The sequence below is a fragment of the Rhinopithecus roxellana genome, chromosome 10 (assembly GCF_007565055.1).
Source record: "Rhinopithecus roxellana isolate Shanxi Qingling chromosome 10, ASM756505v1, whole genome shotgun sequence".
Lineage (NCBI taxonomy): Eukaryota > Metazoa > Chordata > Mammalia > Primates > Cercopithecidae > Rhinopithecus > Rhinopithecus roxellana.
In genome coordinates this window covers 120,488,911-120,501,495 of record NC_044558.1, presented here as the reverse complement: position 1 = coordinate 120,501,495, position 12,585 = coordinate 120,488,911, and the positions used below count along the sequence as shown (strand labels likewise).

Sequence of the window (12,585 nt, the reverse complement as noted above, 5' to 3'; positions counted from 1 at the left end):
AGATAATTATTTCTAATTACAGTATCAAGTGTTTGTGAGTGCTTGAGGATGCTTGAAGATTTTGTTTTTGAGAATCTTAAACACTGCCTAATCTCCTTTACACTATTAATTTGCAGTGTCTGGAGAAAGGATTGGGCCATCAAAGATATATGTATTCTAGCTCCTGTTCCGAATGATCCCTAATTCCAGGGTAATGAGATTTTACTTTACCTGCTCTCAGGAAATCGATTTTTTTTTTTTTTTTTTTTTTTTTTTTTTTTTTTTTTTTTTTTTTTTTAAGCTGGAGCCTGTTGTCCAGGCTCGAATGCAGTGGCGCAATCTTGGCTCACTACAGCCTCTGCCTCCGGGGTCCAAGTGATTCTCCTGCCTCAGCCTCCCGAGTAGCTGGGATTACAGGCACCTGCCACCATGCCCAGCTCTTTTTTTTTTTTTGCATTTTTAGTAGAGACAGGGCTTCACTATGTTGGCCAGGCTGATCTCGAACTCCTGACCTCAAGTGGTCCACCTGCCTCAGCCTCCCAAAGTACTTAGATTACAAATGTGAGCCACTGCGCCTGGCCAGAAATAGAATTCTTGAGGCTACAGAATTTCTTTTGTCAGTGATGCCAAGAAAGGAAGAAGGGGGGATGGGAGGAATAAAACCTTTATGGCAAAACTATTGACTCAGTTCCCGTGCCGTACACGGTGCACTTATTTAAAGTCCGGAGTGTGCTATTGTCAAACTTGAACTATGAAAGGAAATGTTCCTTGTCTAAACAAATTAGAATAAACACTATACTAAGACACTTTCCTAATAAAATGTCCTTCTGGATACCATATGAAGATCCTTAAGATTTTTTCTCTCCAGTACACCATGGGGAAAGTGCAGCTTTCTTCTAGCACATGTAGGTATTGAATATTCTGTGTAGGTGTCCCATGAAGGTATTAATATGTTTCTGGTAACAGATGACAAGGAGCCTTATCCAGCCTCTGGAGTTATTTTTCCAGTATAAGGTTAGCTCTGTTAGCAAGGATGCGGGGATCCGGTGGTTCAGTTAGCTTCCCTGGGTTCCGTGTTCACTGACTCTGACTAGACATTTTGCAAGTGCATGTCAAATGTGACCCCAGGATAGCAAGAGGGAGATGGACTAGTGATGTCATATGTATATATTTAGAGACAGGGTCTCCCTGTGTTGCCCAGGCTGCCAGGCTGGAGTGCAGTGGCACGATTCGTGTTCACTGCAACCTCCGTCTCCCAGGCTCCTGACACTCCTGCCTCAACCTCCCAAGTAGTCAGGATTACAAGTCATGCCACCATGCCTCGCTAATTTTGGGTTTGTTTGTTTCTTTTGGTAGAGACAGGGTTTCATCATGTTGTCCAGGCTGGTTTCGAACTCCTGGGCTCAAGCAGTCTCCCCTCCCAAAATGCTGAGATTACAGGTGTGAGCCACCGCACCCAGCCACTGTATCTTATGTATTTCTTTTTTCTTCTTCTTCTTACGAGGAAATACCAATTTTAATTTAAAGAAAAAAAATCAGAAATTGTGAGAATAATAGAGCAAGACAAGTCCTGAAAAAGAGCTCTGCATCTTGATGGTCATTATTTATTGGAAGAGCTTTAGAAAAATTAAAATGCCATTTAGCTTAAGAAGTTGTGAATTATCTGCAAATCAATTCATTTCAGGAGTGGGAGAATCCCCAGAATTATTTCTTAATATCAGAATGTATGCAGGTTTCTCTTTTGAATGTCTTATACATTTAGAAAGGGTACTGTACAAAGTCTCCTATTTTCCATACAGGACAAATTGTTTCAGCCAACTGTTAGTGGAGGGGCAGCCAGCACAACCATCTCCCTGGACAAACAGCATTGGAATATTCTGCTTCCTTGATTTATATATCTCTTCATATGTTTCTTCATCAATTTTTATAGTAGTCACAGTTTCTTCCTCATCTTCCAAGATCATATTTAAATGTTGATCATAAGCATGTGCTCTACTTTGAAGCTCTCAGTCATTTCTCATTTGCACATAAACTCGCTCATCTAGGCTGAGCCCAATAACCTCCAGGGGCTCCTCTCCAGTGTTGGTAGTTTGTTGCTGGTCCGCATCGTCTGACATGCTTCAAACCCTGCGCCCTGTCCCGCCTCTCGCGAGAACACGCGAGCAACTCCAGTCTCTGGAAGCATGAGGACACAACCCTTCTAGTTTCTGATAGAAAAGCTCCTGTTCTTTTGGGAGAACACACAAAGGTACCCCGCTGTGGGGCCATGCTGAGCAGTACCTCAGTCTCCCAGCTGTATCAGCCAGTATAGAGAAGGGCACCCTCCCTTCCCTCTAGGCAGATCAGGGTTTTTCTGCTGTTTGCCTTTTCCCACGTGGGCAGGTATGAACCCCTCACTCCCTAGGCCCTTAGGGACAGGGGTTCTTTCTCCAGAGGTCCTTTGTCTTTTATTTTTATCTTCTGCTTTTATTTCATTCTCTCTCTTAGTGATTATAAGTGCGTAGGCATTGTTCCAATACTAGCAGTAAGCTTTTTTTTTTTATCTTCATAAAGTTATTTGGACCAAATCACTGTTTATGTTTTAGAATAGGGACCCAAGTGGATCACTTGAAGCCAGGAGTTCAGGACCAGCCTGGCCAACATGGTGAAAGCCCGTCTCTTCTAAAAAAAAAAAAAAAATTTAGCTGGGCGTGGTGGGACTCACCTGTAATCCCAGCTTCTCGAGAGGCGGAGACAGGGGAACTGCTTAAACATCGGAGGTTGCAGTGACCCGAGATCGCAACACTGCACTCCAGCCTGGGTGGCAGAGAGAGACTCTGTCTCAAAAAAAAAAAAAAAAAAAAAAAAAAAAAAAAAAGTGGATTTTATAGACCGTATCAAACCTGATTGGTGTGGCTCCAGGAAGCTACACCAGTGCTGTGGACACAAAGTTACATCCATGATTATTTCAAGTTCAGCCTGAGGGAGAATTTTCTGACAGAGTAGTCTAAACCAAGCCCAGATTATCCATACAATGGATGACCATGTTAAGGGCATTACAGAGGTTCTCACAGGATCTGGGGCTGAGCTGGTACAAATCTTGCTAAGTCTTGCATATTTCATAAACCTGAGTTGAGCCCCACCTAAGCTATTTATTATTCATGGACTTCAAGAAACATACCCTTTACAAGCCTTGGGTTTTTCATAAAAGCCTTGGTGTGAAGAATATATGAATGCATAAAAAAGTCTTTAGCGCAGTGCCTGACTCACAATAAAAGTATTCAGTCATTGTTAGGCAGGTAGGCACTGGAGACAGACAGCCTGAATTTCCAGCCTGGCTCTGCCGGTTACTGGCTGTGTGCCCCCAGGCAATTTACTTAACTTCTCTGTGACTAGTTTATAAAATAGTAATAATAGTAGAACCTACCTCAGAGAGTTTTTAACAATTAAGAAAGGTACTACACGTGTCACTAACATATTTTACCTCCTGGGCTTGTAATAGGATTATACTTCCCTGTGCCCTAGAAGTTAGGTAGGGTCAGTGTAATGAGTGGAGAAAGTGTCTCTTTTAGAGAATGTCCAGATGGTAGAGGCCCCACTGTAACCTGGGTCTCCCCACTGACTCACAGCAAACTTTTTAGCATTTGCACGGAATAAGCCTTTTCTTTTATAGCCACTGAGATTTTGACTTTAATACGATGGCAAAGCCTAGCACATTCTGGATGGCATATCGTAGGAGCAGCCTAGACCAGGGGTTTCCAATCTTTTAGCATCCCTGAGCTACACTGGAATAAGAAGAACTGTCTTGGGCAACACATAAAATACACTAACACTGACAATAGCTGATGAGGTTAAAAAAACAAAAGTATCATACTGGCTAAGTGTGGTCGCTAACACCTGCAATCCCAGCAGTTTGGGAGGCCAATGCGGGCGGATCAGCTGAGGTCAGGAGTTCAAGACCAGCCTGGCCAACATTGTGAAACTCCATCTCTACTAAAAATACAAAAATTAGCTGGGTGTGGTGGCGTGTGCCTTAGTTCCAGCTACTCGGGAGGCTGAGGCAGGAGAATCACTCGAACCCAGGAGGCAGAGGTTGCAGTGAGCTGAGATTCCACCACTGCACTCCAACCTGGGTGACGGGGTGAGACTGTCTCAAAAAACAAACAAAAAGTCTCATACTGATTTTAAAAAGTTTACGAATTTGTGTTGGGCTGCATTCAAAGCCATGCTGGGTCGTGGGTTGAACAAGGTTTGCCTAGACTCTAGACCTGAAATAGAGTTCAGCTAAAATGATTAATAGTTAAAAATGTCAGTGATACTGACTTACATACCAAGGCCATGAAGACTTGTAAAAGCCTTCAAGTATTGAACATGCAGGTCCTTGTGGACCTGTGCATAAATCTTCACTCCCATGTACTTGGGAATACCTGTTGCCTTGGAAATGCCAGCCCATTTGAAGGATCTGACCCTTTTCTTACAATGCCTGAGGCTCAAACAGCCTTTCTTTAAGCAAAGGTTCATTATATTTAGCCTTGAGACTAAGCAGGCAGTTGTCATCTGTCACATTGTTCTGATAGCTCTGCATCCCTACACATTCTGGCTACTCTGTGGCCTCCAGAACCTCAGAGGACTCACCCCTGCCACCGTCCCTGTCGTTTCGGGGTCCACAGGAGGCCCCCATTCTAGTTCTGTTTGATGGAGGGTTGAGTGGCATGCCTCTGTGTTGGTACCCTTCCCTTTTGGTTCATCTCCCTCTGGAGCTTTAGCGGGTTAATACAGAGTCTGTTGGGAGACAGCCTTCCATGAATCCTGCACAGTGTGTCCAAGCCATGCTGGTCATGACCAAGTTGCTGTGCCTGCGTCTAGTGAGTAAGGTGAGCTAGCTTGGTGTGTTGTACTGGAGGCCTGGTTGATTGCAGAGGTGGCGCAGGGTTAGATTTTGACGTCTGTCCGGGACTCAGCTTTTCCTCAGCCTTTGTTCCAGAGCATTGGGGTGACAGTGGAAATGTCTCCGCTGCCAGAAAGAAAACACAATTAGGAATGGCGTTTCAGTAGGCGGTTCTGCCTTTCATCTAAAGTAATAACAGCCAAGTATTCTGGAAGAATTGAAAGAGTCTAGTAGTCATTCTTAAAAGCAAAATCTTTTCTGCCAAAACAGTAATACATTTTATTTTTTAAAAACTTGAAAATACAAAAGAATGCCGCCCCATAACCCCACAGTGCAAAGGTCAGCACTGTTAACACTTCGGAGTTTGTTTCCCTTTCAGTTTTTACATACATTTTTAAATGAAATTGAATTTAGGTACATTTTAGAATGGAATTGAAATGCTAACAGTAATAAACATTTGTTGAAACCATTCAGTGTGCCAGGAGGTCACACTTGAAGAGGTGAACACTTTACATACATTTTCTCATTTATTCCTCACAACTCTTTGAAGAATCATTATCTCCATTTTTCAGAAGAGAAACTGAGGCACAGAGCGGCTAAGTCATTTTTCCAAGGTCACACAGCTCTTAAGAGTGGTGCCAGGATGGAAACCAAAGCAGTCTGTTTCCAGAGCCCTTGGTCTCCTTATGATACAGTGCTGTCTCACAGTAATGATAGCTTGGATTACATTTGATGGAGTTGTGCAGTATTAGTTCTGAATTGTCTGATTCTGTCTCCTTGTTCTATAGATTCAGAAATGGAAGCCCGTAGAGGTGACTCAATTTACCCAAGAAAACATACCTAGTAAATGTCAGCGCCCAAACAGGAACACAGTGTCCTGATCCACACAGTGTACATTGAGTCTAGATAATCAGAAACCTTGGTCCTCCCTACGTCCTAACCCTGAAACCAGGCTGCACTGTGTAGTGTATTATATAGGGTCAGTACCAAGTCTGGATTAAACGAAGGGTGGAGGACTCTGACAGCTTTCTTCTAGCACTCACATGTAATTTCAGTTTGTGTTCAGGGAATTTACAGGCATCTAACAACAATGGGTACAGCTGTCTCTCAATTATCCCATGCAGTGCTAGGGTTATAAAAGGGCAAAAGGAGCAGCCTGTAATAGTTCCAACTGTATACCCTCATCAAGCATTTTTAACTGAGATTTGCTGACAGGCAGTAAGATTGATTGATTTGGGGCTTTAAATGCTGTTGCTTTCTCCAACCTGGACTCTTGAGAACATGCCAAGCATTGTTAAATCGTAAAGTAAGTCAAAAGTCATTTGGCCATTTGTGCATATCCTGTGCATACAAGGCTGTCCTGTAATGAGAGGTCTGTGAGAGCACGAGGCTTTGCTTGAGACTCAGAGTTGGATGACCAGCCCTGGTGCAGTTAAGAATTAAAGGAGGGCCGGGCGCGGTGGCTCAAGCCTGTAATCCCAGCACTTTGGGAGGCCGAGACGGGTGGATCACGAGGTCAGGAGATCGAGACCATCCTGGCTAACACGGTGAAACCCCGTCTCTACTAAAAATACAAAAACTAGCCGGGCGAGGTGGCAGGTGCCTGTAGTCCCAGCTACTCGGGAGGCTGAGGCAGGAGAATGGCGTAAACCCGGGAGGCGGAGCTTGCAGTGAGCTGAGATCTGGCCACTGTACTCCAGTCCGGGCGACAGAGCGAGACTCCGCCTCAAAAAAAAAAAAAAAAAAAAAAAAAAAAAAAAAAAAAAAAAAGAATTAAAGGAGTAAGAACAGATGTTGACTTACTGCTCGGTTTGGTAAGGTCAAGGATGAAAACCTTTTTACCTCTAGATGTTGTTGTGGACTTCTCAATAGAGAATGCCAATCAGATTTTAAATAACTTAATCTCATCTTATCTGTGAGCTCCAGGAGGGCAGAAACAAGTTCTTATGAAACTCACAAACAGTGCTGAGTGAAAAATGACAAGAAGAATACATGTATACAACAGGTAGAACTAATGTATGCTGTTTGAAGTGAGGATCATGGTTGCCCCTGGAGGTGGAGGTGATGTCGTTGTGATTGAAGGAGGACACAAGGGAGGCTTCTGTTTTATTTCTTTTCTTTTCTTTTGAGACGGAGTCTCGCTCTGTCGCCCAGGCTGGAGTGCAGTGGGGTGATCTCGGCTCACTGCAAGCTCCGCCTCCCGGGTTCACGCCATTCTCCTGCCTCAGCCTCCCAAGTAGCTGGGACTACAGGCACCCGCCACCTCGTCTGGCTAATTTTTTGTATTTTTAGTAGAGACGGGGTTTCACCGTGTTAGCCAGGATGGTCTCGATCTCCTGAACTTGTGATCCACCTTCCTTGGCCTCCCAAAGTACTGGGATTACAGGCGTGAGCCACCACGCCCGGCCTGTTCTATTTCTTTAACTGGCTGCTGGTCACACATTGTGTTCAGTTTGTAAAAATTCATCGAGTACTTATTTCACTTTGTACTTATTTAATGTGCTCTTTTCTGAGTATAAATTGTGCTTCAGTTAAAGTTTAAAAGACCTTATTTGTATTTGTGTATCTTGTTGCACATTGATACTCGGAAAAAAATCTCTGTTTAGTTGAATCGGTTTCAAATGGTGCCGGATTTATTATCCAGGTATTGGGAAACTATCTTCACCTGGAATTGTCAGGGCTATGCCAGCACAACTTCTGAGGTTATTTTTTGGCTCAATGGAAATGTGTCTTAAATGATTCCAGGGTAGACTCCTTGGAATAAAGAATGATGGCACTTTGGTTCAGTAGGCAAACATTTACTGACAGCCTCCTAGGAAAGTACTAGAACTTCAAGTTGGCTACAGCTATGACATCATGCCTCCCCAAAGGAGCTTGCAGTCTGCGGGGGGTTAAAGTGCATGGGTGGTGATCAAAGGAGGAGTCAGGAAGTGCCACAAGACAAGCACAGAGCAACAGGCATGTCACAAAATGGAGAGGGGGCATTCCACCAGGACTAGGAAAAGCTTCATGGCAGAAGGGGCATTTGAAATGGGTTTGTTTGTTTGTTTGTTTGAGACGCTGTCTCACTCTGTCACCCAGGCTGGAGTGCAATGGCACCATCTTGGCTCACTGCAACCTCCACCTCCCGGGTTCAAGCGATTCTCCTGCCTCAGCCTCCCGGGTAGCTGGGACTACAGGCACGTGCCACCACGCCTGGCTAATTTTTTTGTATTTTTAGTAGAGACAGGGTTTCATCATATTAGCCAGAATGGTCTCGATCTCCTGACCTCATGATCCGCCCACCTCAGCCTCCCAAAGTGCTGGAATTACAGGCATGAGCCACCATGCCTGGCCCTTGAAATGGGTTTTAAAGGATATGTAGGATTTCAATAAACATAACTAAATGGGTGGCAGGCATTGTGAATATCATGCATATGAGAAAATCCATAGAAAATTCATATACATTCTGGGAATTTAGGTTGTATGATTCACTTAAGATATTCTTAAGATAGGCCTGAAAGGTGGTGGGCATCAGGCCCTTCCTAATGCCTGCTAAATGAAATGATATGCCAGGTTATATTATTTCATTTAGTAGCCATTAGGAAGCCAAAGGAAGTTTCTAAGACATAGAGTAGCATGATCAGATATAATATCTCCAGTAAAATCAAATTTGTAGCCTCAGTGATTGTACAGTTACCGTTAATTACCTATCTGCCCAAAATAAACATTTTCTATGTTTCGTGCATTCTCTGTTGCTATAATTTGAACCTGTTCCTGTTCGTGTCCACTAATGAGCCACAGGTACATAGATTCCTTGAGCTTCCTGTGGTCGACCCTCTAGGACTTAAAGAGTATTTTATACCTTCTTTATTCCCTATCCCCATCCTTCCCTCTTGACCAAGTGAAGTCACAACTTGTTTATCCTTTTTTCATATATCCAGTTTTCTAGTCTTGTAGCGATTGGGCATTTGCTTCCTTCCAGCTTTTCCTATATGGTGCTTCTCTGCCAGATAAAGCAACCAGTGTCTGTAATTAATGACAAAATTGTGCATTGGAAAAGAGGGGCTAAGAGCTAATGCTAACGAATGTTTGTAAGTTGTGGAGGAGGCCTGACCCGCCCATCTGGGATGGTGTCCCACTGTGCTGCTGTGCTCCCTCCTCTGGAATAAAGCACTGGGCAGGATTTATTATGTGGTGAAGTGTTAGTACCCGTTGCTGGATATGGTCCATATTCGAGTCTGGATCACTCAGTGCATTAGTCTGTTCTCACATTGCTGTAAAGAAATACCTGAGTCCTGATACTTTATAAGAAAAGAGGTTTAATTGGCTCACAGTTCTGCAGGCTGTACAGGAAGCATGGCTTCATCTGGTCCTGGGGACGCTGCAGGGAGCTTTTACTCATGGTGGAAGGCAAAGCAGGAGCAGGCACTTCCCATGGCGAAAGCAGGAGGATGCGGGCAAGAGAGGGGAGGTACTACACACTTTTAAACAACCAGATCTCACGAGGATTCACTACGATGAGAACAGCAGCAGAGGGATGATACTAAACCATTCATGAGAAATCCGTCCCCATGATTCAATCACCTCCCACCAGGCCCCGCCTCCAACATTGGGGATTGGAACAGTTGAACATGAGATTTGGATCGGGACACAGATCCAAATCATATCACTGAGTGTGAGATTCATTAATTTTTTACTAATTTTTTTGGTATCAACCCACTAATTCCTTAAAATTAGGTAACATACTGAATATTGTCTTGCTTCTCATTTGATTTCTATTAAGACTGTATATCAAGTCATTATTCTAATCAAAGGGATATTGACAAATGAGATGCTTCAGTTTGGATCTTAAGAATTGTTTGTAGATTGTGTTTGAACTCTACAAAGAGCTGTTTTTCATCCTCCGGGGGTATCAACAATGGAGTGACCTGACATGGAAAGAGGATTACAGTTAGGATGACTTGGATTCAAATCCTGGCTTTACCCCTCGGTTTCTACATGTTTATGAATCTAGTATGTTCTTTGTCTGGCATGGTAATGAAGTGAGACAAGCCATGAGAGACATCCATGGACCCTGGCATATGATCTGCTTCTGCGTTTTCCTTTTAGAGCACAAACTTGCCACCCGCTTCACCAGGAAACTCAGCGCTGCCTTGCAGTTCTTTTCCCTAAATCGCCCTTGAATGAGAAAGCTGTTTTATGTGGTCTGAGTTTTATCATTATTTTATTATTATTTTTTTGAGACAGAGTCTCACTCTCTTGCCCAGTCTAGATAGAGTACAGTGGCATGATCTCGGCTCACTGCAACCTTCACCTTCCGGGTTCAAGTGATTTTCCTGCCTCAGCCTCCCGAGTAGCTAGGATCACAGGTGCCTGCCACCACGCCCAACTAATTTTGTATTTTTTAGTAGAGATGGAGTTTCACTATGTTAGCCAGGCTGGTCTCAAACTCCTGACCTCAGGTGATCCGCCTGTCTGGGCCTCCCAAAGTGCTGGGATTACAGGTGTGAGCCACTTTACCCAGCCCCCCGCCCCTTTTTTATTTCTTTTTAATATCACTGTGGTGTGGTTTGGGGTTGTTTCCATATATAAATACTGTTGTATTACCCAGTTATTAAAGTTAATCTTATACCGTATTATTCTGTCACATCTATTTAATGATTCCATTAAGAAAATAATGTTCTTGTTTGATGGATGTACCTGCTCGTATATTTTTTCCTATTTTTCCCCATCTTTCTTTTTTGTTTAAAGATTCTCCTTCTATTAAGTGAGTGAGTTCTGAGTTGGATGTGTTCCCCATAGTGGTGAAGTTCCCAGTGAATGGGGCGTGGCAGGCATCCCAGTTACCTGGGCACTTTGGGAAACCAGGACTGACTGGTGACCTCATTCTATTTTGCATTTTCTACCCTGGGAGCCAGGTTACTGTCTCATCACACAAAAAAGTGGATACCCTGGGAGATCCAAATCTCACAGCTACTTAGTGTAGATGGATGCAGGAAGGAGCCAGGCCACCCCTATGTTCAACTGGAGGGGACAGCACGGTTGCTTTATCCTGTGACACTTGTAGTTTGAAAATCTGGGACTTAATGTATGTATCTTGTATGTGCACAGATTCTATCACAGTAATTATCTCTTTGACTTCAAATTTTCATGTGCTTCTTTCCTGTCTCTTTCAGGTAGAACGTCATGACATGAATACCTTAAGCCTGCCCCTGAACATACGCCGGGGGGGGTCAGACACCAACCTCAACTTTGATGTACCAGATGGCGTCCTGGACTTCCACAAGGTCAAACTCACTGCAGACAGCCTGAAGCAAAAAATTCTAAAGGTAACAGAGCAGATAAAAATTGAGCAAACATCGCGCGATGGGAACGTTGCAGAGTATCTGAAACTAGTGAACAGCGCGGACAAGCAGCAGGCGGGACGTATCAAGCAAGTCTTTGAGAAGAAGAATCAGAAATCAGCTCACTCCATCGCCCAGCTGCAGAAGAAGTTAGAGCAGTATCATCGAAAGCTCAGAGAGATCGAGCAGAATGGAGCCTCCAGGAGCTCCAAGGACATTTCCAAAGACCACCTGAAGGATATACATCGCTCTTTGAAAGATGCCCACGTGAAATCTCGAACTGCCCCCCATTGCATGGAGAGCAGCAAATCGGGCATGCCAGGGGTCTCGCTCACTCCACCTGTGTTTGTTTTCAATAAGTCCAGAGAGTTTGCCAACCTGATCCGGAATAAATTTGGCAGCGCCGACAACATTGCTCACTTGAAAAATTCCTTAGATGAGTTTAGGCCAGAGGCGAGTGCCAGGGCCTACGGGGGCAGCGCTACCATCGTGAACAAACCCAAGTATGGCAGTGATGATGAATGTTCGAGCGGCACGTCAGGCTCGGCCGACAGTAACGGAAACCAGTCGTTCGGGGCTGGTGGAGCCAGCACGCTGGACAGCCAGGGGAAGCTCGCCGTGATCCTGGAGGAACTGAGGGAGATCAAGGATACCCAAGCTCAACTGGCTGAGGACATCGAGGCGCTGAAGGTGCAGTTTAAGAGAGAATATGGTTTTATTTCCCAGACGCTGCAAGAGGAAAGATACAGGTATTTCAAAGTATTCTACTGGCATGTTTTTTAATTTTTAATTTTAGTGGGTATGTGATAGGTGTAGCATTCTTTTTAGAAGGATGAGTTACTGCAGAGAGATTGTCTGCTTGAAATGAGAATGCCTTATGGTTGTATTTTCAACAAATATGGATATGGATTAAAAGGCGTTTAGCAATCAGTACATCCCTAATGTATTGATACATCCCTCTTCTGAAAATCTGAAATCCAGAATGTTCCAAAATCTGAAACTTTTGGAGTGTCAATACAATGCCACAACTGGAAAATTCCACAAATAAAAACACAAACTTGAGGCACAAAATTATTTAAAATACGGTACACTTTTACCTTCAGGCTGTGTGTTCATGGTGCATAGGAAACAAATGAATGGTGTCTTTAGATTTGGGTCACATTTTTGAGGTATCTCCTTATGTATATGCAAATATTCCAAAATCTGATAAAAATCAAAACCTGAAACACTTCTGGTCCCAAGCATTTCAGATAAGGGATACCCAACAATTCTGTTCTTCATGATTCTAAGTTTTATAATTTGTGGCCTTTACCTGACAATTTAGAGAAGGATTTATGTGTGGGTCCCTTAAATTATCAGATACAGGCAATGACTCACATGCATCTTAAGATTCTGATTCAGTGGACTTCCGTT

The 12,585-nt window shown here is 43.6% G+C and overlaps 1 protein-coding gene and 1 pseudogene across 4 annotated transcripts in view; one reads left to right on the top strand and one right to left on the bottom strand.

Moving 5' to 3' along the window:
* Positions 1-12,585, top strand: part of TMCC3 (transmembrane and coiled-coil domain family 3) — a 314,353-nt gene that overhangs the window by 290,373 nt on the left and 11,395 nt on the right. For all 4 annotated transcript variants that reach the window (XM_030939344.1, XM_030939345.1, XM_030939343.1 and 1 more), the window contains exon 2: positions 11,005-11,921. In XM_030939344.1, coding sequence (XP_030795204.1) covers positions 11,005-11,921 — 917 coding nt within the window. The remainder of the gene's footprint in view (positions 1-11,004; positions 11,922-12,585) is intronic.
* Positions 1,790-2,096, bottom strand: LOC115899994 (annotated as a pseudogene).